Source organism: Ornithodoros turicata, chromosome 5, assembly GCF_037126465.1.
Source record: "Ornithodoros turicata isolate Travis chromosome 5, ASM3712646v1, whole genome shotgun sequence".
Lineage (NCBI taxonomy): Eukaryota > Metazoa > Arthropoda > Arachnida > Ixodida > Argasidae > Ornithodoros > Ornithodoros turicata.
The window spans coordinates 8,344,551-8,367,830 of NC_088205.1; the positions used below are offsets into that span (position 1 = coordinate 8,344,551).

The following is a 23,280-nucleotide window of genomic DNA, read 5'->3' on the forward strand; positions in this document are numbered from 1 at the left end:
AGGACAAGACGTTTACACCCTAAAGGTGTAAATATTTACCGTGCAGTCATATCACACCCTCTTGCCCTATCAACGCAGAGCCAGATGCCAGAGTGCAAATCGTCGCCAAACGATCGTTCTTTTTTTCTCACCAGTAGTCGATTATAGTTAGCCACCGTCATATATGTACAGAATACAATACAAAATACCACATTTTAAATGTTGTACTTAAAGTAAAGTACAAAGTTCTTGAAATCGCACTTTAAAGTGCTTGTCAAGTATTTTTCAACTGAGTTAGAGCAGCATAGTACGCTAAGCAAGGCGGTACATCTTGAAGAGGGAAAACTTGCAGTGTTCAATGAGCAAGCGTAAAAATTGGGACTAAGGTACAGTGTGTGTTATGTCTCATCCTCAGTACAGCTTTATTTCCTTGCTTTTTTCCTATGTTTTCCTTCTGCATTGCAACGATACCTAGCACAGTGCCACGTGTCACCGTTTGGTGGCGACAAAATTTGATGAAGTGCTCATGTTTTGATTGGCTAAATGCCAACGTATAAGTCGCTTTTTCTTGCTTTCTTTCTTTCTTTTTTTTTGTTTTTTTTTGTAAATGTTAATTCTGAAGCCCAGCTTGTTTGTGCTTACCCATGAATATGAACTGAAACAAATGGCATGGTTTTAATTTTTTTGGTCCACTCATCCTTGCATCTCTTAGAAAAAGGGCAGCAATCCATTTTCTTGTTCAAAAATACTACCTCTAGACAGAAAACTTATCATAATTTCTTGTATTTGCACGTCCAGTCGGGTACCCGAGTACTTGATCGGAAAGCACTAGACAAAAGTACTTAAACAACACAAAGTACACAGTTGGAAATGTAGTTAAAGTAAAGTACCAGTACTCAGAAATGTACTTGAATACTTGGTATTTCAAGTACTACTGCCCATCACCGTTAAATGGGAGGCCTGAAACGGTGCAACGACAACACCTAATGGCGCGTGCCGTCTCAATGGCACTGACGGCGTGCAAAACGCAATTATACGGCCCTAATGGACTGTGTACACCACTGTACGGGTCGTATTGTATTGTCCCCTCACGGCTATTCGTGCGCGGCGCCATTCTTCTTGATAATGGCATACACGCCGTCACAATGTATTTATTCATTGTGACACCACTGAGAAGCCAAGACGTCTACTTGTAGCAGCGTGTACACGTGCATTGAATTACGTGCATAGGATTCTCAGAACGTAAGAGGGTCAAATGAATGATGGCAGTTGAAGATACCAGCAGTGCATGGGATTTGGGCCCACGCCCCCTGGTTGCCGGTTATACAGTGAACCCTCGTTAATATGACCCCCGATAATCTGACATACGCGCTTTACGACCATACTCCTGGGGAACAATGCAGTGAAACCTCTGCAAATCTCCCACGTTAATATGACAATTTCGCATTATGACCACAATCTTCGGGAACGACCATGGTCATAATAACGAGGATTCGCTGTATCCCACTGACGGTGCATTTTCTCCAACTGACATGATACAACTGAAGTACGCAACTGAGCGTTGTGAGCAGAGGTGGGCAAATGCGCTCACGATATTTGCCCTCACCTCAATTTTCGTCACAGATGTTTTTCCTCACCTCACCTCACCTCATTTTTTTGGGGACTTTGTTCCTCACCTCACCTCACCTCAACATTTTCCAGAACACTATTTTCTCACCTCACCTCATTTTTTTCTGAAAAATTTTTCTCACCTCAACCTTTTTTCTGAAGTATTTTCCTCACCTCACCTCACCCTTCATTCTAAAGTATCTTCCTCACCTCACCTCAACCTTCTTTCTAAAATATATTCATCTACTCGTACTTGTTATAATTTTTGCCTCGTCGAGCTCACTTTAACCAGTTTCCGTAAAATGTTTTCACTTCACAATTGCTCTTTCAATTAGGAGTGGCGTTGCTCATAGCCACAGCTGCTTCGCGGCGCTAACACGTGAATAAAAAAAGTATTAGGAGCGGGTAGGTGTATACGTTGCAGTTGGCTCTTTACTGCTTCCTTGGTTGACTCCTGACAACAAGTTACAAGTACCCACAGCTAAGATTCATTGCCTTGCTTGGTTCGTCCTTCTTGCAACAAGTATCCACTACATGTACGATCAGTAAAAATTGGACGTAGGGTACATGGGTAGAGAAGTTGCACAAACCGAGCAATTTTGAGTTTGTTTTTCATGCTGGCAAGGCAGGAATGGCTTTTATCGAGTATCTCTCAGGCGAGAATGATAACGGAGCTGCGGAAGTCGTTTTCGGGATGTTATTCAGCTATACTTCGAATTACATGTACATTTTGCATTTTTGTCTGTTATGACTTTATATTATCGATCAATATTATTTAAATAGCGGACGTATTCATTTGTAGCCGGAATTCGGGGACCTTTTCTTCATGACCCTTGTTTTCAAGCAATCAGGTAGACGTGCTGTACGGATTACTAGTGACTTATGTGTTGACTTACTAATTAAATTATACTTTATGTAGACACAAACCTCTTGTGCCTTTTCACCTAACTTCATTGCAGTACTAAAATTAAATATTTCAACTTGTGGCAATACGGAATATGTGCCATTATTTGCGCTTATTGCACTTAAAGCGCGTGTTGTTGCCTCCATTTCTTACATCAGTCTCTGATACGGTCATTGGTTGTCATGTACTATCGTTCCAAACAATACGTGAAAGACATCTGCTTACAGACTGACTAGTATGGCTTTGTTGAAATCGAAACACTCAAAGCACACGGAACTATACTGACTTATTCATGTGTCTCACATCATGTATGTGACTCAACTGACTATAGTTTGACTGTGTTGAAATCTGAGCTAAATACATAAAGCACACACAAGCTATATTCACTTGTACGTGTATCTGATCTGACACGTCTATCATGTATCTGACTCAACTGAAAGTCTGAAACTAACGCGCTTACAGCGAACACATTTTAGTGTAGAGAGTGCCTATGCTCACAGTAAAATTTCTGCTACATTGGTAATAGAAAAACCTAGCTCTCGGTGCCCTTTTAAGAGATCGCGCAATTGAAAATAGCCGCTCCACATCTCTTCAACCCCCCCCCCCCTCAAAACTTTTTCGTCACCTCGCCTCACCTCAATCTCAATTTCGGAAAATTTTCCTCACTCACCGCACCTCAAAGTCCTTGTCAAAAATTTTTCCTAAACCTCACCTCAACCTCCCTCTCGAAACATTTTCCTCACCTCACCTCACCTCAATCTCACTTTTGAGAATTTTTCTTCACCCCACCTCACCTCAATGTGCGTGAGTTGAGGGTGAGGGCATCCTCACCCTTATTTGCCCTCGTGAGGATGCCCACCTCTGGTTGTGAGGCTTGTGGTGTGTTTGTCCTTCTATTGTTAACTGCCTCAATACGCCGAAATACGCTGAGTACATATGAATGTCTGAGGAAAGTTTAGGGAGATTAATCGCTGCAATAAGCGTAAATGAACTCAGCTTTCGTGATTTAGGTAGGGAGCATAAAGTTCTCCTTTTGTGATGTCTCAGAGGGGCTAATTTTGTATTTATTTTTGGTTTTAAGGCTGCACTGAGACGCACAGTCAATTTTTAAATGACAGTGCCACTACAACGTTACAAGAGGGTCTGGTTTCCATATTTTTATCGTATAGCACGTACCATGTCAACACCCATGAAGCAGCTCGCAGTGATGAGTGAAGTACTTTGAAAGGCGAAGAATGAACTGCGCAAACATATTGATTGACTGATGTGAAATTTCCTGGCGCAAGGATAACGTGACGTGAGAGCCGTCACGTTTGTGTGAGAGAGTCCGATTACGACCTGCGTGCACCCACCCTTGAGGAGTCAGGAGCTTGCTCTTGCTCTGATAATGCTCTGAGCGCCCCGAAAAGCATGATGTTCGGCTATTTTTTATTTTTATTTTTTCCGATGGGACCTCAGTATCCGTGTCAATTATCGTGAGCTGGAGTAAATTCAGCACGCGCTTTACACTTAGTGGAGTAAAAAAGCGACCGTTACATTTTCGAGTTCAGTTTGTAAAAATTTACATAATAAAACACAAGTTAGATGATATTCACATCAGGAGGTGTCAGAGGCCTAGTAAAAACAAATGCCGTTGACCACACGATTCTAGGTGGCGTAGTTATTTTATTATAATTCAGTGACAAGTTTTCTGGGACACCCTGTATGCACAAGAACGACGCGAGCACGTGAATGTATGAACTAATAGTCCCCCATTTCATGGAATTGGCTGCGTTACACGGTCGAGCCTGCCTCTCGGAAATTGTTTGTCGGCCCGGAGCACTCAGCCAATAACAAGCCCGGCCCGCGGGCCGGGTGGGGGCCCATGCCCGTGCAGGGCTCTGTTCGCTCTTGCTGTTGTCATATTTTGTATCTAGTAAAAAAAAAAGTTGACAGTGTCTGAATAAAAACATTCATTCTCCGGTTTGCTCCAAAATAAGGAACAGTAGCCCCCGTGTGTGTAGCGCCCACTGTGTGGTCGCGCCTCTAACGTTGTCTTCGCAGAAAAGCGGAAAGCGAGGAGGACTGTTTATGCGGTTTGGGGGAGAAAGCAGAAAGGTGGGTGCGGTCTCCGGGATGAGTCACTGCATCGCGTCATTGTTTGGACGATATTCCGGCTGTGTCTGCACGGAAAAGAGACGCACGGCAGCGCACACACATTTTGGCTGGCCCTTCACCCCCTCCAGCACAAAGCGGAGATAACATCGTCGTTCTCTGCGGGCTGTTAGCCAGCAGTGACTGTGAGTCATCCATGCCTGGAGGGCTTCCTCTCGCCTTGACCCCCCACTTTTCACTGGTTTTTCTATGTTTCTCCCCTCCTGGGAAACGGCTCTGGGGAAGGGCAAAGAAAGAACAGGTGGGCAACAATGAGCATCACAATGTTTACACCCCCTGGCTTTTCGGTGCAGGAGCTTTTGCAGTCACCCGAGGTCAGCAGGTTGTTCCAGAGAGAAAGACTTCCTGGCTACTCTGGGTAGTTTGGAAGCATTTGGGCGGTGTTTCGTGTTTCTTCGAGCAGGTGGAGCGGGAGAGGAGGTTGAATGTGCGCGTTGTTCTGTTTCTGGCGTGGAAACAAAATCAAAAAAGGGGGAAAGGAAGGAAGGAGGGAGGGAGGATGGGAGGTAATGGTTCCCGCAGGTACACAGGAGATGATGAAGCATTGCGGCGTCGAAAGAGAAGAAACACTGACCACCTGACACATTTGATCAGATCAGAACAAGAGCTTCTCATACTGCTTGGTGCGTCGTTTGTTTCTGCGTTATGTTTTAAAAGAGACAAATGCGGAAAAACTTATCTAGCTAACGTATATTATACGGTACCGCGTTGTCGGTTTTAACCGAAAAACATAGTCCGGTAAAATTTTCACAATTCGGTTTTAACCGAAAAACGCCGAGTACATATGAATGTCTGAGGAAAGATTAGGGGGATTAATCGCTGCAATAAGCGTGAATGAGTTTAGCTTTCATGATTTAGGTACCACAACTTCGCTGTGGAGCATAAAGTTTTCCTTTTGTGATGTTTCAGATGGGCTAATTTTGTATTGGTTTTTGGTTTTTAAGGCTACACTGAGAAACAGAGTCAGTTTTTAAATGACGCTGCGACTTATATTCGCCGATAACTGCAGGAAAAACTATGTGCACTCCAGAAAAATAACTGAAGAACACAGATTCCATGAAAATAAACAGACACCTAGAAACATACGCTAAATCCGCCATGAAATAAAAACCGAAAGTGCGGAACACTACGCTTTTATCTGCAACAAATTTTCGTAAAAAGGGGAGTTGTCTTAGGACCCTCTGACTTTTGTCATATAAAGTTTAAAAGGGTCTGACACTTTTGTGAGTATTCAGTACTTGTGGGGGCAGAGTATCATGCTGCAACAGATTTTCCTGGTCTGTCTTGAAAATGTTTGTGAGAAGTGGGAGGGTGCTGCTCATGCGCGTTTTTGCATGTGGTAGATGTTTTACATGCCAGGAGAGGTAAACCAGTATTTCATAATGAAAATGCCATGTAGTACTACACACTTTTTCTCTTGCATAATAGAAATTAATATTAAGTATCCAGCATGAAAATTGTAGATCGACAGAAGCGAAATGATGCTGACAAGCTGGTGATGCATGACTGTGAAGTAAGACCCGAGACAAGGAGTCTCTCCTTGTCTCGGGTGTTACTTCACAGTCATGCACCAGCAGCTTGTCAGCGCCATTTCGCTAATGAGAATTTGTCTCAACTCCTTGTCTCGGTTCTTACTTCACAGTCATGAACGTTGTAGAACTGGCTATGAAAACGCGTGTATAAAATGTTGACATCTCGCATTGTGTGGGTGGACACACTGTAACAAAGATAAGGGTGCTTGTAAACTCAAAATGAAATGTGCTTGCAAATTCAAGAGAACCCTTCGAAAAAGATTAATGGTATTAGCACTAGTGCACAGTGCTACGAAGTACAGTGCCGGTACACTTGTTGGTGTGAAGGATATGTCGCTTCCCAGTCGACGCACAAAGTCCCCGGGATGTCCCATTTTGATCCCGCAAGCAGAGAGCATTTGATCCAGCTTCCCAGTCGACGCACAAAGTCCCCGGGATGTCCCATTTTGATCCCGCAAGCAGAGAGCATTTGATCCAGCTTCCCAGTCGATGCACAAAGTCCCCGGGATGTCCCATTTTGATCCCGACTTTCTCTTATGCAAGCAATGCAGGATGAATCTGGGGTTCCCCCCTATGCCCACGGCTACTGTCCCGGAGATATCCGTAGGTCATCCCGCCCGGAGCCTCTATTATGTCCCTTATTTGCCAGAATGTCCGATAGAAGGACACATGATAGCTGTTTCTGGTAACAGCAGCATAAAAGAAAAAGGAACGAAAAAAGCAGCAGGTTCTTAACCTAACCTTTGCACATCTAGCCCAGTTAATACGTTTCATTGCTGGCAATATTTTGTTTGTCCTTGCAGGGAGCGGGCTAAGCTGTGGCCGCATCGAGCAGAGATTTCCCGAAGAAGACTGGGACGACACTCCATTCATCGAGGGCATCGAAGCCTTCTGCCAACCCCAAGGATGGGCGCTGGGGACGGCGCGGCGACAGCCCGCCTACTTCGTGGCTGTCCTCACCGACATAGATGCCCAGAGGCACTACTGCGCTTGCCTGGCATTCCACGAGCCTGTGGCTCTGGCTCCTTCCTTGGGGCCAGACGAACAAGAAGAGGAAGAAGAAGAAGCCGGGCTAGAGGGAAGAGGCGGCCTGGACGGACGATGTCCAGTTCTGGTTCAGCATCACTCCCTGATGTACGCCCCAAAGTGTCTGGTGCTGGTGTCGAGACTCAATTGCATCACTGCCTTCAAGGTACGACTTGGTGCACCATGCTGGATTTTGTGGTTTCTGACATCATTGATCCTTGAATCCTTGGAAAGACAGGCTGTTGGGCTATGTACACAATCTTCAGCAAACATTTAAAGATGTCGCATTAAGATATCGTGTTCCTTTTGCAATCATAAACCACTCGAGCAGTGGCACAATGAGGATTTTTTTTTCTATGGGGGCTATGATCCCTTGCTAGAACCTTGGGGATGTAGGGGTGCAACTAAGAACGGTTTGGCCAGTGGTGATCCGATCTGTTGGGTGCCTCAACAAAACCCCTAAGCAGACTGTGAGAAACACACACGTATGGCAAACTGCATTTGGGGACAGGGTGCTTTACGGGCTGTAGCACCTCCTCCGCTACACTCCTACCACAAGCGGGGCTATCTCTTGTGGCAGGCCTGTTAAAAAGAGAAAGCTGAACCACCTTTATACCTGTACACTTTGCATCAGGAATGCCTATGCTTTCTAAGAAAGTGAACAGTTGGGAACTAGATTCGCTACTGTGTTTTGAAATATAACAGCTTCGGGGGCTCTGGGAGCATGAGTGTGCAAATTGTTTTGAGTGGCATGTATGCTACAGAGCAACAAAGAGCCACATGTACTGTAACCCAACACAAAAAGGAAAATGATGTTCCCATTTTAACTAGTCTAATCTAATCTCACTAGTAGTTGTCCAATCTTGCGCTTTGCGGCGTTTCTTCGTTCTTATGCCCCGTCTTTTACAGAACTGTCTCGGCATCATCTATACTGTGTACATAGACAACATGCCAATGAAAATTGAAAACCTGGTGGGCAGCATCCTTGGTTGTGTTCAGGTCCCACCTCCTGGTACGTGCCAAGACACCGAAAACGTGTCGCTGATTTTTTTCCATGTCTAAACGAGTCACACGTTCTCAAACAGGAGGGCCACAAGTCCGTTTTTCTATTGGTGCTGGTGATAGGCAAGCCTTGCAACCACCACTCAGCCCCTCCTTGCCAACAACGGGTTGTGCCGTCTACAATTTGTTTCAACATTTAGGTCAGCATCAGGAATCACCACTTTATGATATGCCACTTGTGTCGTCGTATCCCGTCATGCATGTTTGCAATGTTTACGCGTTACTGCAGGTATTCACAACGTGGTGACGCTGTTCTGCGCGGCCATGACGGAACTGAAGATCTTGTTCCACTCGCGGAGTTACACCCACCTCAACGACGCGTGTTCTGCTCTGACCAGCCTCATGTTCCCATTCAAGTACAGGTGAGGGGAAGTGTAAGTTTGGTGTGCGCACGGAGGGTTGGGTTAGGGAGTGACGACTCACGTTTTTTCATGTCTGTTTCAGCCATGTGTACATTCCGCTGCTACCTGCCAGCCTCATAGAGTTCCTAAGCACGCCGACCCCCTTCATCATGGGAGTCCATTCTTCGCTCAAGTGCGAAGTAGTAGAACTAGTAAGCTTGCAATCCTTTATAAATCACTATGTAGGTACTGCATGTAACAGCCATATTGTAAAGGTGTGTCCTTAAAGGAGAGGGCTGTGAAGGCCCTCTCTATAAATTTTTATAGCACTTTTTATATTTATTAATTAAATTTTTATATTTAAATTTTTAAATCACTATGTAGGTACTGCATGTAACAGCCATATTGTAAAGGTGTGTCCTTAAAGGAGAGGGCTGTGAAGGCCCTCTCTATAAATTTTTATAGCACTTTTTATATTTGTTATTTAAATTTTTATATTTAAATTTTTAAATCACTATGTAGGTACTGCATGTAATAGCCATATTGTAAAGGTGTGTCCTTAAAGGAGAGGGCTGTGAAGGCCCTCTCTATAAATTTTTATAGCACTTTTTATATTTATTAATTAAATTTTTATATTTAAATTTTTAAATCACTATGTAGGTACTGCATGTAACAGCCATATTGTAAAGGTGTCCTTAAAGGAGAGGGCTGTTAAGGCCCTCTCTATAAATTTTTATAGCACTTTTTATATTTATTTATTAAATTTTTATATTTAAATTTTTAAATCACTATGTAGGTACTGCATGTAACAGCCATATTGTAGAGGTGTGTCCTTAAAGGAGAGGGCTGTGTAGGCCCTCTCTATAAGTTTTTCCTTTTTGGCCGCAGCGTATTGTGTACGCGTTACATACATGCGAGTACATACTTTGAATTTAGCTCACAGTGCTACAGCTAGAGCAAGTTTTTTTTTCCTTGCTGACACAGTTGGACGTACTGCTTGTGGACTTGGATGGTGGCTCTGTAATCGTCCCAGAATGCGTCACTGTGTCGCTGTTGCCGGAGCCCCTCCACACTCAGCTCTACACGCAGCTGTGCATGGTGAGCTTCTCGGCTTTGCTTTTTTTTTTTTTTCATCTGCTACGCGTACCGTTGCCAACACCACATTCCAAACACGCAGGTTCTCAAACCGGAGCTGCTCTCCGCGGACCACGCTTTTCATCCGGGGCAGAGCCCGTCCTCTCAAGCGGCGATGTTGGACAAGGAGATCCGCGCAATATTCCTGCGCATTTTTGCTCAGCTTTTTCAGGGTTACCGTTCCTGTCTCACAGTAGTTCGCATTCATCCCAAGCCCTTCATCACTTTTCATCGGGTAATTCGCGCTTTCGACGGCCTCGAAGTTGCTGCGTGTGGTGCCTGTCGATCACGGGGTAAAGTGTCGTCTGTTGCAGGCCGCGTTTCTCGGCCAGCGAAACTTTGTGGAAAACGAGTTTGTGACAAAGTTGTTGGACTGCATGTTCTTCAACACGTTCGTTGCGGAGCGGGGGCTTCCGTATCGAGTCTGCGACGTTTTTGATGAGGCAAGTTGCTGGTCTTGCCAAATGCACCAAAGCTGACACTTGCGTATCTCTGCAGCTTTACGCATCAATGAACGACCTGCTCAAGGCGGAGGCCAGAGATCCTGAGTGTATGCTCAAACATATTCAGCAACTGGCACAACAGTTGTATATCAACGTAAGCGTGCTGAATTGCGATGTAGTGCACGAAGGATTCACGTTGAACCGTTTCACTACAGGAAAATCCAAATCCTCAGCCATACGTTGAGAAGATTCCAAAACCTACCGAGGGAGCCTTTACGCGGATTCACCAGCCGCCATTTCCAAAGCTTGATGGTGATCTAGTCAAATCCGTCATGGAAGACGGGCTTTCCAAGAACAATCTTGGATCAAAGTAAGTTTAAATGCATTGAGCCATACTTGATCTCGGGAGGCCCAAAAAGATGTGTAGCCCCTCTGTCAGCAGTTGCTAATATGTAGAGCCTGAAGTTTTCGGGAAATATGTTTTTCTAAATTCGGGGGTAAAATTCGGGTAAATAAGTATGTGCACTAAATTCATGTGAATTCGGGTGAAAAAACGTCCAGTATGCTAAATTCGGGGTGGCTCAGTTGCTCAAACTAACTGTAGTGGTTTGGTACAAACGGTGATCTAACTGAAATTTTCTGCCAAACAAGTAAATTAGTGCATTCCTACAGACATCCCAGTGAGGGCAATTTGCCAGGTAAAAACCGGGTTTCACCCTAAACAGGCAACCTTCAATTCGGGGTGCAAATTCGGGGAAGAATTGGGTAAAACCCTAAAACTTCAGGCTCTACTAATATGCCATTTATCATTTGTGTCGCACCATAAGTCTTGTACATATATGCAGAGAGCATGCTCGAGCATTGATATATCTTTTTCAACCTAAATGATCGGTGCACTGCTCAAATGTATGTTCAGAATTTTGAATGATTTTTTTTTTGCAGAACGTGCCAGTAGTCATTTAAAGGACATTAGATCAGTGCTCTGTGTTGTGAGGAGATGACTGGCCCTACCCTTATTTTGCATGACTGCAATGCTCGATGTGCAGCATGTCACATATGAGATGTGGCATACTTTTTACAGATTAACTACGTTACGGCCACTGCTGCCCCGGATTGTGCCAATGGGCCCAGCAGCGGGTCAGATCGTGGACAACCGCACAGTTGTAACAAATTCAGCACGGCGATTAGAAGTCCTGTGCAACTGCATTAACTACATCTTCGATAACAAGATCTCAGATGCACGAAAGGTGGGCTCCTATGTGAAAGATGTGTGGGCGCCTAGTTCTGTGAACAACAAACTACGGGGTGATGTTTGGGCTAGAGCCCTGCATTCCTTGCTTGTCTTTGCAAAATATGCACAGGAATGACGCAAGCGCTTGATGATATGAACTAATGCATCTCCATTGTGGGAATTAGCTGCGTGGCCTGGCCGGGCCTGACTCTCGGAAACATATTTGTCGGCCCGGCCTGGCCCGCGGTGGTGGCGTATTTTAACGGCCCGGGCTCAGCCCGGCCCGTGGGCCGAGCCGGGCTTGTTATTGGCTGTGTGCTCCGGGCCAGGCCGAGCCCGGGCCGACAAAATACGCTAGTACCGCAAGCCAGGCCGGGCTTGGGCCGTTAAAATACGCCACCACCGCGGGCCGGGCCCGGGCCGCGTCGCGGGCCGCTGTCGACAGCATCCTCAACCTCCGCAAAATCTTGACAGTGTAATGATAACGCCCATGCCCATGTACGTTCTGGATTTAATTTGGTCTGGTGTGGTTATGGTGTTAAACCGCCATCACTTGTATGTTTGTCTTCTCTCCTTATAAATTTACTGATAAATTTGTTTGATAATCGCCAGAAACGGGTATGTTGCGGCTGGAAATACTATGCCAGGATCTACTCGCCGGGTCGCCGGGCCGCGCTCTGTTTGCTTAGATTCCGGGCCGGGCCGGGCCATTTTTCGATGCGCCCGGGCCGGGTTGGGCCCGGAAAAGTCGACCCGTGCAGGGCTCTAGTGTGGGTGCCTAGTTCTGTGAACAACAAACTACAGGGTGAATTTAGCACAGGTTACACATTTTGATCACATCGTAAAAATACAAAATGCCATTTCTGGTGCTTCAAACTTTGCAGACTGATAGTCATTCATGCAAACCGCCAGAGGAAAAAATGGCGGTTGGCATGCAGTATATGCCATAGGAAATGCGTGGGGTGAGAATTTGCTTTGCTTCTAACATTTTTTATACAGAGTGATAGCATCTGAGAAAAAATTGATAAAACATCAGGAGAATCACTATCAGTCTGCAAAGTTTGAAGCGCCAGAGATGTTATCTCGCATTTTTACGACTCGATCGAAATGTGCAACCTTTGCTAAATTCACCCTGTAATTTCTGACTTTCCATCATCAGGCACTCCCTGCTGTTTCCCGAGCCCTGAAAAACAAGGCAGCTCGCTTGGCATTAACGCAGGAATTGCAGCATCACGTAACTGGCAACAAGGCTGTGCTCGAGCACCAACAGTTCGATATGGTCGTACGGCTAATGAACTGTGCTCTACAGGTGAATGCAAGTATATATTGCTGCTGACTTTGCACTCTTAAACCATGAACAGTATCTTTCTAACTGCTACTGGTGGCCACACCAACTGGTTTTGACGTCAAGTCGACACCGAATTTAATGCAAGTGTGTGACAAATTTTTGGTTAACTCCTTTTCACAGGACGACTCTTCCCTGGATGAGCACGGGGTAGCGGCAGCCATTTTACCTCTCTCGCACGCTTTCTGCAGAGTAAGTTACAATCCATAAAACAAGCTCAAAATATAGTTGCACATTTTTGGCTGAGAACCTGCGTATGTTGAGAAAGTGTATCTAGAGCCTGAAGTTTTCGGGAAATATTTTTTTCAAAATTCGGGAGGGTAAAAATCAGGTTAATAAACGTGTGCACTAAATTCACGCGAATTCGGGTGAAAAAAACAGCCGGTAAAAACAGCAGCTAAATTCGGGGAGAAATCTGGCTCAGTTACTCAAACTAACTGTGGTGGTTTGGTACAAACGGTGATGTAACTGCATCTGCTGCAAAAAAGCAAGTTAATGCATTCCTACAGACATCCCAGCGAGGGGAATTTGCCGGGTAAAAATCTGGTTTCACCCTAAAGGGTGAACCTTCAATTCGGGGTGCAAATTCGGGGGAAGAATCGGGGTAAAGCCCTAAAACTTCAGGCTCTATGTATGACCGTGCATGGAGAAAAAGTAACGTTCGCTTTGCCTCTTTCAGAAATTGTGCACGGGCGTCATGCAGTTCGCTTACACGTGCATCCAGGACCACGTGGTGTGGTCTAACCTCCAGTTTTGGGAGGCCGCATTTTATCAGGACGTCCAAAGGGACATCAGAGCCCTCTACTTGCCACCGCAGAAAGCGAACACTCCCTTGATGGAAGCCCCACCGTTAGTGTCACCTCCAATGAGTCCTCGAGAGGTAAGTGCACTTGAATTGCTCGCCGCTTTTAATTTGCAGATACCCGTGTGGTCAAAAGATTGTCAATGTAGTAGACTTCTGTTAATATGACTTTGGTTAATTTGATTTTTCTGTCAATTTGACTGTGTTTTAAAATTCCCGGTCACCACTCACACGTTGTTATGGATCGAAAGATATGTCAGTTCAAATGCAGCGGCATAAAGAACACAATATAGAAATGGTGTTAACGGGGAATCGTTTTGTAAGTGAGCACTGTTCGTGGCACTTGCATTGACCCATTGTCAGTTATTGCACATTTTAACTGAAGTAGTATGTTTGTCATTTGCTTCTGCATATCGTGTAAGGACATGAAAAGCATCGTTATCCCACAGATATTTCACTGCTGTGAAGTTTGGCTGTGCGCGAAGGCTCCATGCAGTTAGTCATGCGCATTCATGGTCTCTCACATTACAACTGAATGAGCATTTGTGTCAAAGAACTCGGGAAATAACCAAGTGCAATGTGCTGACAAAAGCAATACCATAGAGAGGCATTCTCACTTCCGCATATATGTATTCACATAGTGCCCGCCCTTTAAATTGAGACATGTGAATACCTTTGAAGGGACCTACGGTGGATAGTAGAAACCTTCAACACGTTGAGCAATAATTGTTGCATGGAACTGATGTTCATTGTGGTGCGCGGAAGAGGAGGAAAGGGAAGGAAGAAGAAGAACAGTCAGCAGCTGGTTGTCTCATTCACTCAGAACATTACATTACTTAATTATGTTTATTGTTAACAGGAGTAGACATATGGCTGAGATGACTTTGGCTTGCTTGTAATGTATTCCATATGATTGTGTTCCTTCTGAGTTGCTACATATTTTCGAGGTCACAGTTGCATGAGCATATTGCACTAGTTATGGTGACAGGGGAGCAGTATTCCGTTTCCAGTATGGTATGAACCCAAGATGCAAGGCATGCTCAACATGGTAATAGACCTGCTGGAATCGTGTATTCCAGTTTACTTCCGGCATTCTGTGTGTGTGTGTGTGTGTTTTATTTCACGTTACAAATTTTTAAAGTAACCTTGGTTACAAAAATGTGTTCGACAGACAGGCAACATGATGTTTGCGCACAAATGCAAGACACACACGTGCACAAACAAACACACACACACATACTCGCACGTGCACACAGACAGACAGACACACGCACACACACAGGCACACGCACACACAGACAGACAGACAAAATGAAAACTGACATGTGCACCATTTTGCTGCTTTTGTTGTTGGTTGTGCATATGTGTCTTGTATGACATGTTGTGTGTTCTTTGTTGTATGCCTTGTAGCGCTACCTCAGAGCGATTGGCCAAGGAAGAGATGGGCCTTTCCTACTTTCCCGTTTCTCGCCTCGGAGGCCATTTCACGTTTCGGTTGGCTTTTTATTCTGTCTTCCACTCTCTCTTTAAGTTCCATATATTTTACCCGAATGTGTGTTTTTACGGTTCACTGTTCCCGCATTCTTTTGGGTCTTTGCTTTGTTGCTCGCATTGCATGCAGCATGTCTGCCTTCCACTTGTGTGGAACTCTGACCAGGCAATGCCACTACCAAACGCTTTATTCCCAATACTGTTTGAGATTTGCGAGGCATGATTGTAGCTGCTATTAGGAACTGCCTGCTTTCATAGTTATTCACAAATGTAGTTCCTTCAACCTTATAGTTTTGTAGTATATTTGTTTGTTGCAGCATTGAAGTTCTCTGATAAATTCTGATAATGTCTGCACTAAAATGACGTGCTCGAAGTGTAATGCTGAGTAGTTTTTGTTTACTCTTTCTAATGCATTTTACTGTCGGCAAATCAGAAAGTGTCTTGCACATGGATCACTGTTCTTTACTCATGCGTTTCTCGATACGTATTTTTATCATAATGTGTGTAACCGCCTGCGTGCCACATTTTCTGGTTTGATTGAAGTAAACAATAATATTTTCGCCTTGTAGTGTTCTAAGTGCTTTACCTCATAATTTCAATTTGAATCTTGTTCTGTAACATTGCTCATACCAGCTTCAATAGTTGTGTGACCCCTGCCTATTCAGTGACTTCACTTTGTACATACGATGATGCATGTAGCTTCCTTGCACTCTATACATTTATCTTTTGTGGAATGCTTTGTTGTGCAGCCTCGTAATTGCCATTCACGGCACACAAAATAGCATGGATCTGGCTTGTGCGTAAAAAGTCTTGAGCTTGTGACAGCGAAAATTGTTAGGTTAAAGTGTGAAGTCCACAATAGTAAACGGGGCTTTATAGAAGCCACTTGTTACATCATCTTTCTTTTGGAATGCCCTTTTGTATTACAGTAGTATTGGTAAAATATATACGTACGTATTTCAGAGCAAGGAGTTTCCTGGCAATTGGATGAGACCTGACGCAACGAGGACAAGTGCGGATCCTTCCAGTAGAAGGTCAACAGTTCTTAGCAGGCCGCCGGAGCCCAGCCCTCTTGAAATAGCTGCAGAACAGGTGATTATTATTTGTGTTGCAGGGACTTTTAAATGTGCTTAATAAAAATGTGCCCTCACGCGTGCTTTCAGCTTCGGATGCAGCAAAGCGGTGCAATAGTGACAGATACCCACACGGAACTCTGCAGTCGAGAAGAGTCCACTGTGTACAGCCAGGCCATCCATTTTGCCAATCGCATGGCAGCACTTCGTGTGCCTCTTGATGCCAGCCGCCGAGACAAGTCCGCGCAGGATGCACTGGACTCAAACTCCAACAGCATAATCACAAACAGGTGACTATCATTCACAAACAGGTGACTATCATTCACAAACAGGTGACTATCATTCACAAACAGGTGACTATCATTCACAAACAGGTGACTATCATTCACAAACAGGTGACTATCATTCACAAACAGGTGACTATCATTCACAAACAGGTGACTATCATTCACAAACAGGTGACTATCATTCACAAACAGGTGACCATCATTCACAAACCTTTTATGCCCACGGTTGACTGTTAAAAAAAAAAAAAAACTTGCCCTTCTTCAATGACCAGCCATTATGCCTCTTGCTCCAAACACCAAATAATCACCTTATGTTGGCTTTCATACATACTATGCCCAGTCGAAAATCACAAGCCCTGGAACCAGTTAGGAAGCATGCTGATTCTGAATGGTTCTGGTGGGTTGGAACTGGTTCCAGCTTGCCACAGAAGACCGGCTGAGATGGTTCCAGCAAAACTGGAGTTCATGTACAATTGGTTTAGGCCGGATAATACCCAGTTGAAAGGGTTCCAGCTGGATCCACCAAAGCTGGTTTCAGGTGGCTCCATCTGAGCTGGTCTATGATGGGATTTGTTCCATAAGCCAGCTTAGATGGAATCACTTGTGTTTCCAAATGGTTCAGATTATGATGTTCGACTAGGTGGTTATACTTATGGCACACTGTGTGGATCAAAGATACTGTGTCATGTGTGATTGTACCGGCTGTGGTAAATTTAATTTACTCCCTGGTCCACTCCATACGTTGGTCACGTAATTGCTCGATTTTATTATATTTATTTATGATTGGTGAGGTGGTGGTCATAGTATTGTGAACATAGTATGACTCCCTTCTCTGCATGTAGTGCTGTGGGCTGTTCCTGGGCCCGGATCTTGATCTTTCACATAGCAAGCGTTCTCGTTATAGTAAAGTTATTTATAGTTTATTTAAAGTTTGCACTCTCCAAAGCCGCTTTGACAGGCTCCCGCAAGATCTCGTAGCGAATCACGGTGCGAGGTGATACATTTAACGCGTGTTATCAGATCACGACAAGTCGAAGAACGGGCCCCTGTGCCCTTGTGTGTGAAAGTGAATCTAGGGCACCTACTTTGAGACGCGCTAGAATGGCTAGCCTGTGCTCACTGCTGTACTCTCCCTTTGTGCCAGTGTTGCTGAAACAGACAGTGCAGACGGCGAAAGTGGTTTTGGAGAAGAAGAAGCGTGGGAAGCAGTGAGCGCCGTCGTTGTGAAATTCATCGGGCGCTTTGTAGACAAGGTGTGCCATGAGAGCGGTGTCACCGAAGAGCACGTCCGTGCTCTCCACCAGATGATACCCGGTGTGGTAACCATTCAGCAAGAAATGCTGGAGGCTGTACAGCGCGAGAGCAAACGCTTACCACCTATGCCGAAGGTAGGCGTTTAGAAATTAAGTGACTCGGAGCGTGAGTTGTGACACGTTCTTTTTACGTGCAGCCCAAGATACTAGTGCCGAGCCTGCTACCCGGCGAAGAATTGGTGATGGAAGGCTTGAGGGCGTACCTGATACCTGATGGCCGCGAGGAAGGAACGGGCAGCGTGTGTGGTGGACCGGCTCTCCTGCCTGCAGAGGGAGCTGTTTTCATAACAAACTATAGGGTAGTGTTCAAGGGGATGCCTCTTGATCAGTATGGTAAGTCCATATACGTCTTCTCTACTGGGCAGGGCTGTTGGTGGAGCTGCTTTTCTTCTGCCTTTTGTAGCATGTGAGCAGACAGTCGTTCGAAGCTTCCCTGTGGCGACATTGACCAAAGAGAAGAAGATAATGGTGCAGTATTTGCAGCACTTGGAGCAAGTATTGCCCGAGGGACTGCAGCTGCGCTCAAATACCTTCCAGGTAAGGAAGCAGTGAAAGCCCCCCCCCTCTATATATTTATAGTTTTTGGCTGTGTCATGTTGTGCAACAAATAACATGCGCTCTGGCGTGACAGCGATGATCTTGAATGACCTGTAGCTCACGAGAGAAGTTTCTGATGTGCACACTCTCTAGAAGGCCCTAGCACCTTCAGAGCTGAACGAGTAGTTCTGACGTCGAGAGTCCCCGCGAATAATGCCGTGCTAAATATAATTTTTCAGTGACAGTTTCACCTGAATTTTACGTAGCAGACAAATTTTCAGCGATAAATCAGACCTTGTGGCGGATTCTTGTGGCGGGTCCTTTCATTGCGTTCCTTTCGTTTCGTGTGCCCGGCAGCTCGTCAACTCGACCTTGTGGCTGCTCACACTGACGTGACTACATCATGCGGGGGGGATTGGGCTGGGCTTCCAAAACCGAGCTGCATCGTTCGTGGCTGCTTTTCAAGGGTGATTTCGTAAATTTAAAGGAGCCCAGAAAGCCAATTACTAAAGGATGTAACTTGACGTGACAACTAACACACACAAGAAAATTCTCTGTACGCAGTATTTTTCTTGTAATAAAACGCCCCCGAACATCGACACGCGTGTTCCCTCTCGACTCGCTCTGCAGGCCGAAACGAGGAGGAGGAGGAGGGGGGTTGTGATGTCATCGGAGTTACAAGAGAGGCCGCTCTCCAATTGGGGTCGGCACTTTTTCTTTCTTTCTTTTTTTTTTTTTTTTTTTCGTTTTCGTTTCTAGTCTCAGTTCTCTCTTCGTCTCTTCAGTCTTCACTTCGCATGGTGCGTTTTAGCAGTCAGGTTAACGGCTTGGTTTGAAAAAATGGTCACGACTGAAGCATTTTCTGCGCTCCTTTTATAGTTCAGTGACAAGACGCTGTACAGCAATGACACTGTCCCTACCACATGATGAAAGAGGCAGGGTTTTGAGCAATGCTACATGTCATTTTCACTTCTCCTTTAATGTTTGCAGCTGATGAAGGTGGCCTTCGAAGACGAGGTTACCTCAGAGAGCATCGAGGGCTTCCGAAAGTCCCTGAGCCGTGTCCATTGCCCACAGACCATATTCCAGCTCTTTGCTTTCAGCAGTCACATCACAGCACCTCCTACACCACTTCACAAGAAGGAGAAGCATGCAACACTCACGTAAGCTCCCACCACGCTGCTTTCCGCAGCGGCGGAAGCGCTGACGAGGTGCGTGTTCACATGTGCAGCGGCAAAGCAAAACGCCACATCTTGAAAACAGCAATGCGGGCAGGGTTCAAGCCTCGTCCATCATCACGCAAGCAGAAGTATGTGGTGCAAGGAGGTGCGCCAATGTCTGCCAGAACTCTTCCGACAGGTCGCGGTGGCGCGTTTGACCAAGAGGGTTCCAACAGGCAGATGGCACTCTTTGATGATGACGTGTCAGGTGTGTAAAATATACGTGTACCCGTGTTCAACCTAGGAAAGGTGCGAAATATAGCCCGTCAAGCCTAACAGAGTCGCTCCACCGGAGAGATCGCACTGCAGTGCCTCCACGTCCCACCAGGGATCACGTGGTTTCAGCGTTGTTGCAACGTCGAGTGATGCAGCTAGCCATTGCAGCCAATAAGCGTTGTGCGGGGCTCATACCCGGAGCGTCGAACCGAACCGGAACCGAAACTGTATACCGTAATTAACCGTAATTTTTAGCTGGAACTGAACCAGGACTGAACCGTAATTACTAGCGCCGTATTGGAGCTGAACCAGAACCGAACCGATCTAAAACCTTCGGTTACCGGTTTCGTGTGGGGGGGGTGTGGAGATTCGAGCGGTCTGCCTGCCTAGATTGGTGGCACCTTGCTCGGGGAAGGGATGAAAGGGGATCCTGCCGGTCGAAAAACATAAATAAATGCATAAAAACGTAACTAGGAGATCTTGTATCATGTTTAGTATGAATCTAATTTTATAGTAATAGTATCTAATCTAATAGTATAATAATAATCTAATAGTATCTAATCTAATAGTATAATAATAATCTAATAGTATCTAATCTAATAGTATCTACTTTTGTAGCATATTAGAACCTCAAACCGGTTCCAAACGGGTTTACAGCCTCCGAATCTGTTAATCGAACCGATATATACGTGAACTCCGGAGCTGAACCGTAACTGAACCTTTATGGCTGAACCCGAACCCGAAACAAACCGAAAAATGTTTTGGTTCAACGCTCTGTTTATATACTTGCTGTTCTTAGGTTGGACACGGCCAACAATAACAACAACTTTATTTGATGATGACGATTGAGTTGTTTCGTCACCAGGGGAGTTACTCCACCCCATTGCTGGAGGTTACATGACTATAGTCATATATTGACTGGACATTTACGAAACTAAAAACTGTTGTTTGTTCTTGTAGATGAGAACGAAGGGATCGCATTACCACCACCACCGGTGACAACGCACCTTCCTCATCGAACACTGGAGAAAATGTCCGAGAGCATCTACTGCAAGGACTACCAGCGACTCCACCTCGGAACACCGTGCAGCAGCTCCGGGGGCCTGACTGGCAGCCTGTCCAAAACTAGGAGCGATGGTTTCCGTATCAGCACAGTCAACAACGGGTACTCCGTTTGCCGCAGGTGCGTTCCCGCTGGTGTAACAATGGCGGCACTGTACATCGTTTACTGTTTATGGCAATTTTTTTTTGTTTTTCTTTCGTTAAATATCGCAGCTATCCGTCGCTTGTGGTCGTGCCGCAGAGTGTCTCCGACGACAGCGTGAGGAAGCTGTCACGCTGCTATCGCCATTCAAGGTATGTGGATGGAAAGGGAAAGGTCGTTAAAGGAAGGTCACTCAGCTTCACCTTTCCGAAACGCAGATTTCCTGCGGTAACGTGGAGGCATCCCTCGACCAAGGCCCTGCTCCTGCGAGCGAGTGGTTTCCACGGGAAGGGAGTCATGGGAATGCTCAAGGGACATCCGACATCTTCGAGTACGTGCTTTCGTCTTTTACGTGGCGCACGTGCATGTTACAAAGCATTCGGAAGTTAGTGAAGTCTTTTCCATAGTCTGTGGAAAGATCTGTCGCAGGGAATGACTGGTGTTTTGCTTGCAGGAGGTTCACCTCGTTCTTTGCGTAAGGTGCCACCGAAAGGTGTTTGTGCTGTGGTGAAGCTCAGTAGTACTAGTCATGTTATAGTGTGTTATGATTAGGACCTCGTGTTTTTTTTGGGGGGGGGGGGGTACGATTTTTGAAAATCGGAGAGGTAAAAATCAGGTTCCATTTCGGGCACCGTAAAACACGGTAAAATCGTGTGAAAAGTAGAATATTCGGGAGGAACACAAAGAAACAGCGAGTCTCGCATTTTGGATGAAGGCATTATGTGGAACAGCTGTGCTGAATGTGCAGTGCTTAACATTTCCTCCAGTGCCCTCCCCCACAATGCCGAATACCCTCTGGATGTAATGTCCTAACGGATTCGTATGTCCTGTGGATATTCTGAGGATATCCGTCGGACGTACAAATTTCTTAGGACATTGTGCGTACATCCAGAGGACATCCAGTGTTGTTGGGGGCGTGTTGGTGGCTGAATTGGCATTTTGCCAAGTTAGGTTTCTGAGCTTGTTAGGTTTTACCCACAATGGCAGCGATGCGAATTGGGGGGGGGGGGGACAGATTTTACCGGGTTTGATCAAACAAACAAAAAAAAGGCCCTAGTTATGATATGTCCGCTGGGCAGACACCTGATTTCACGCCGATTTGAAAGAGATGGGTGCTGCTGTGGGTCATTCCCAAGAAAATATTCACTGTCTTACTAGTGCAATTGTGACATCAGATTATGTATGTACAGTACATAACGAGCATAGTGACACCACGATAATGTAATTATTGTGAAAACTTGAGAAAAGTGCGCAGTGCTTCCCAAGACTGATCAGTTGGTTTGGGATGCCTTGGTTGTCTATGAATAATACTTGTGTCACATTTGTTCCATGCAAGTATGTTCAGCAATGGCACCATAGTGCGGATTCTTCAGTTCGCCATCTAATTGTGATATACTTGAGATGTTGAACAATCTTGTGCGTAGTGCCACCCAAGCAGGGGGAAAAAAGCTGCATGTGTTTAAGCATTTTTTGCTTTCCTTTATCTTTTGTTTACAAGTGATATGCTTTCCTCTTGCTGAGTACGGCTATCTCTGGCACATAAGTAGTTTGAGACTATTTCTGTTTCACTTCCATGTGCAGAATAGGAACTCATTGGTTTGACAGTCAAAGCCATTTGAAATCTGTGCTATGAACGTCAAATATCTATCAAGTTTTCTTAACATGTACGTGTAGTACTTCCACTAATTTTTCCTGGTTTAATTTCTGCACTGCCAGTGATACCAACCAGAAACTTGGGTAGTTATATACCCATCTGAACCTCAGACTAGTGACAAAGTCCCTGTAAATATCCAGCTTTAATCAGGCCCAATTTAAATTGCGCTTTGAGCATCTGAGACCCCCTATCAGGCCCCTGAAACCCACATCTTGTTAATCTACTGGAATCTCCTCTCAAAACCATGCTACTCACTCTATTTTATCTCATTAGTATGCCTATCCCCTCATGTATCACTTTCCTTAAATCCCTGCTAGGCTTATGTTTTCTTTCACTTTGTAGAAACTTTTTTGTTTTTGTTTTTCTTTTCACAAGTTCCATTTCGCAACTCATACCGTATTGCTTGTCATTTGTCTCTTCCTTTTTGCACTCGCTACTATTCATTGGAATGACCTACCCCAGTTGCTTGTTTCCATACACGACTTTTTAGTTTTCCGCCACTGTTGTGTATCTGAAGCTACGATGTTCTGCATCTATTTGTTCTCTCTCCCACCCACCCCTCATGTAACACCCATTTGTGAGCATATTATATAATAAATATTAATAAATAAATGCTATAAAGTATGGTATATTTAGACCCTGAAGTTTTCGGGTTTTATTTTTTTCCGAATTCGGGGGGGGGGGGGGGAAATTCAGGTCAATCACTTGATGTCGAAAATTCATG

At 45.1% G+C, this 23,280-nt stretch overlaps 1 protein-coding gene across 6 annotated transcripts in view; it reads left to right on the forward strand.

The window, feature by feature from the left end:
- LOC135393947 (myotubularin-related protein 13-like) overlaps positions 1-23,280 on the forward strand; it is a 49,884-nt gene that overhangs the window by 15,068 nt on the left and 11,536 nt on the right. For 2 of the 6 annotated variants that reach the window (XM_064624315.1, XM_064624318.1), the window contains exons 2-26: positions 6,981-7,369; positions 8,113-8,215; positions 8,289-8,405; positions 8,495-8,627; positions 8,710-8,818; positions 9,591-9,704; positions 9,784-9,975; positions 10,055-10,183; positions 10,239-10,337; positions 10,399-10,553; positions 11,265-11,430; positions 12,574-12,729; positions 12,883-12,951; positions 13,439-13,639; positions 16,016-16,144; positions 16,216-16,415; positions 17,557-17,800; positions 17,863-18,058; positions 18,129-18,262; positions 19,253-19,425; positions 19,494-19,690; positions 20,659-20,881; positions 20,974-21,054; positions 21,121-21,287; positions 21,357-21,377. In XM_064624315.1, coding sequence (XP_064480385.1) covers positions 6,981-7,369; positions 8,113-8,215; positions 8,289-8,405; positions 8,495-8,627; positions 8,710-8,818; positions 9,591-9,704; positions 9,784-9,975; positions 10,055-10,183; positions 10,239-10,337; positions 10,399-10,553; positions 11,265-11,430; positions 12,574-12,729; positions 12,883-12,951; positions 13,439-13,639; positions 16,016-16,144; positions 16,216-16,415; positions 17,557-17,800; positions 17,863-18,058; positions 18,129-18,262; positions 19,253-19,425; positions 19,494-19,690; positions 20,659-20,881; positions 20,974-21,054; positions 21,121-21,287; positions 21,357-21,377 — 3,897 coding nt within the window. The remainder of the gene's footprint in view (positions 1-6,980; positions 7,370-8,112; positions 8,216-8,288; positions 8,406-8,494; positions 8,628-8,709; positions 8,819-9,590; positions 9,705-9,783; positions 9,976-10,054; positions 10,184-10,238; positions 10,338-10,398; positions 10,554-11,264; positions 11,431-12,573; positions 12,730-12,882; positions 12,952-13,438; positions 13,640-16,015; positions 16,145-16,215; positions 16,416-17,556; positions 17,801-17,862; positions 18,059-18,128; positions 18,263-19,252; positions 19,426-19,493; positions 19,691-20,658; positions 20,882-20,973; positions 21,055-21,120; positions 21,288-21,356; positions 21,378-23,280) is intronic. The other 4 variants (XM_064624317.1, XM_064624316.1, XM_064624319.1 and 1 more) reach the window with 4 other exon arrangements.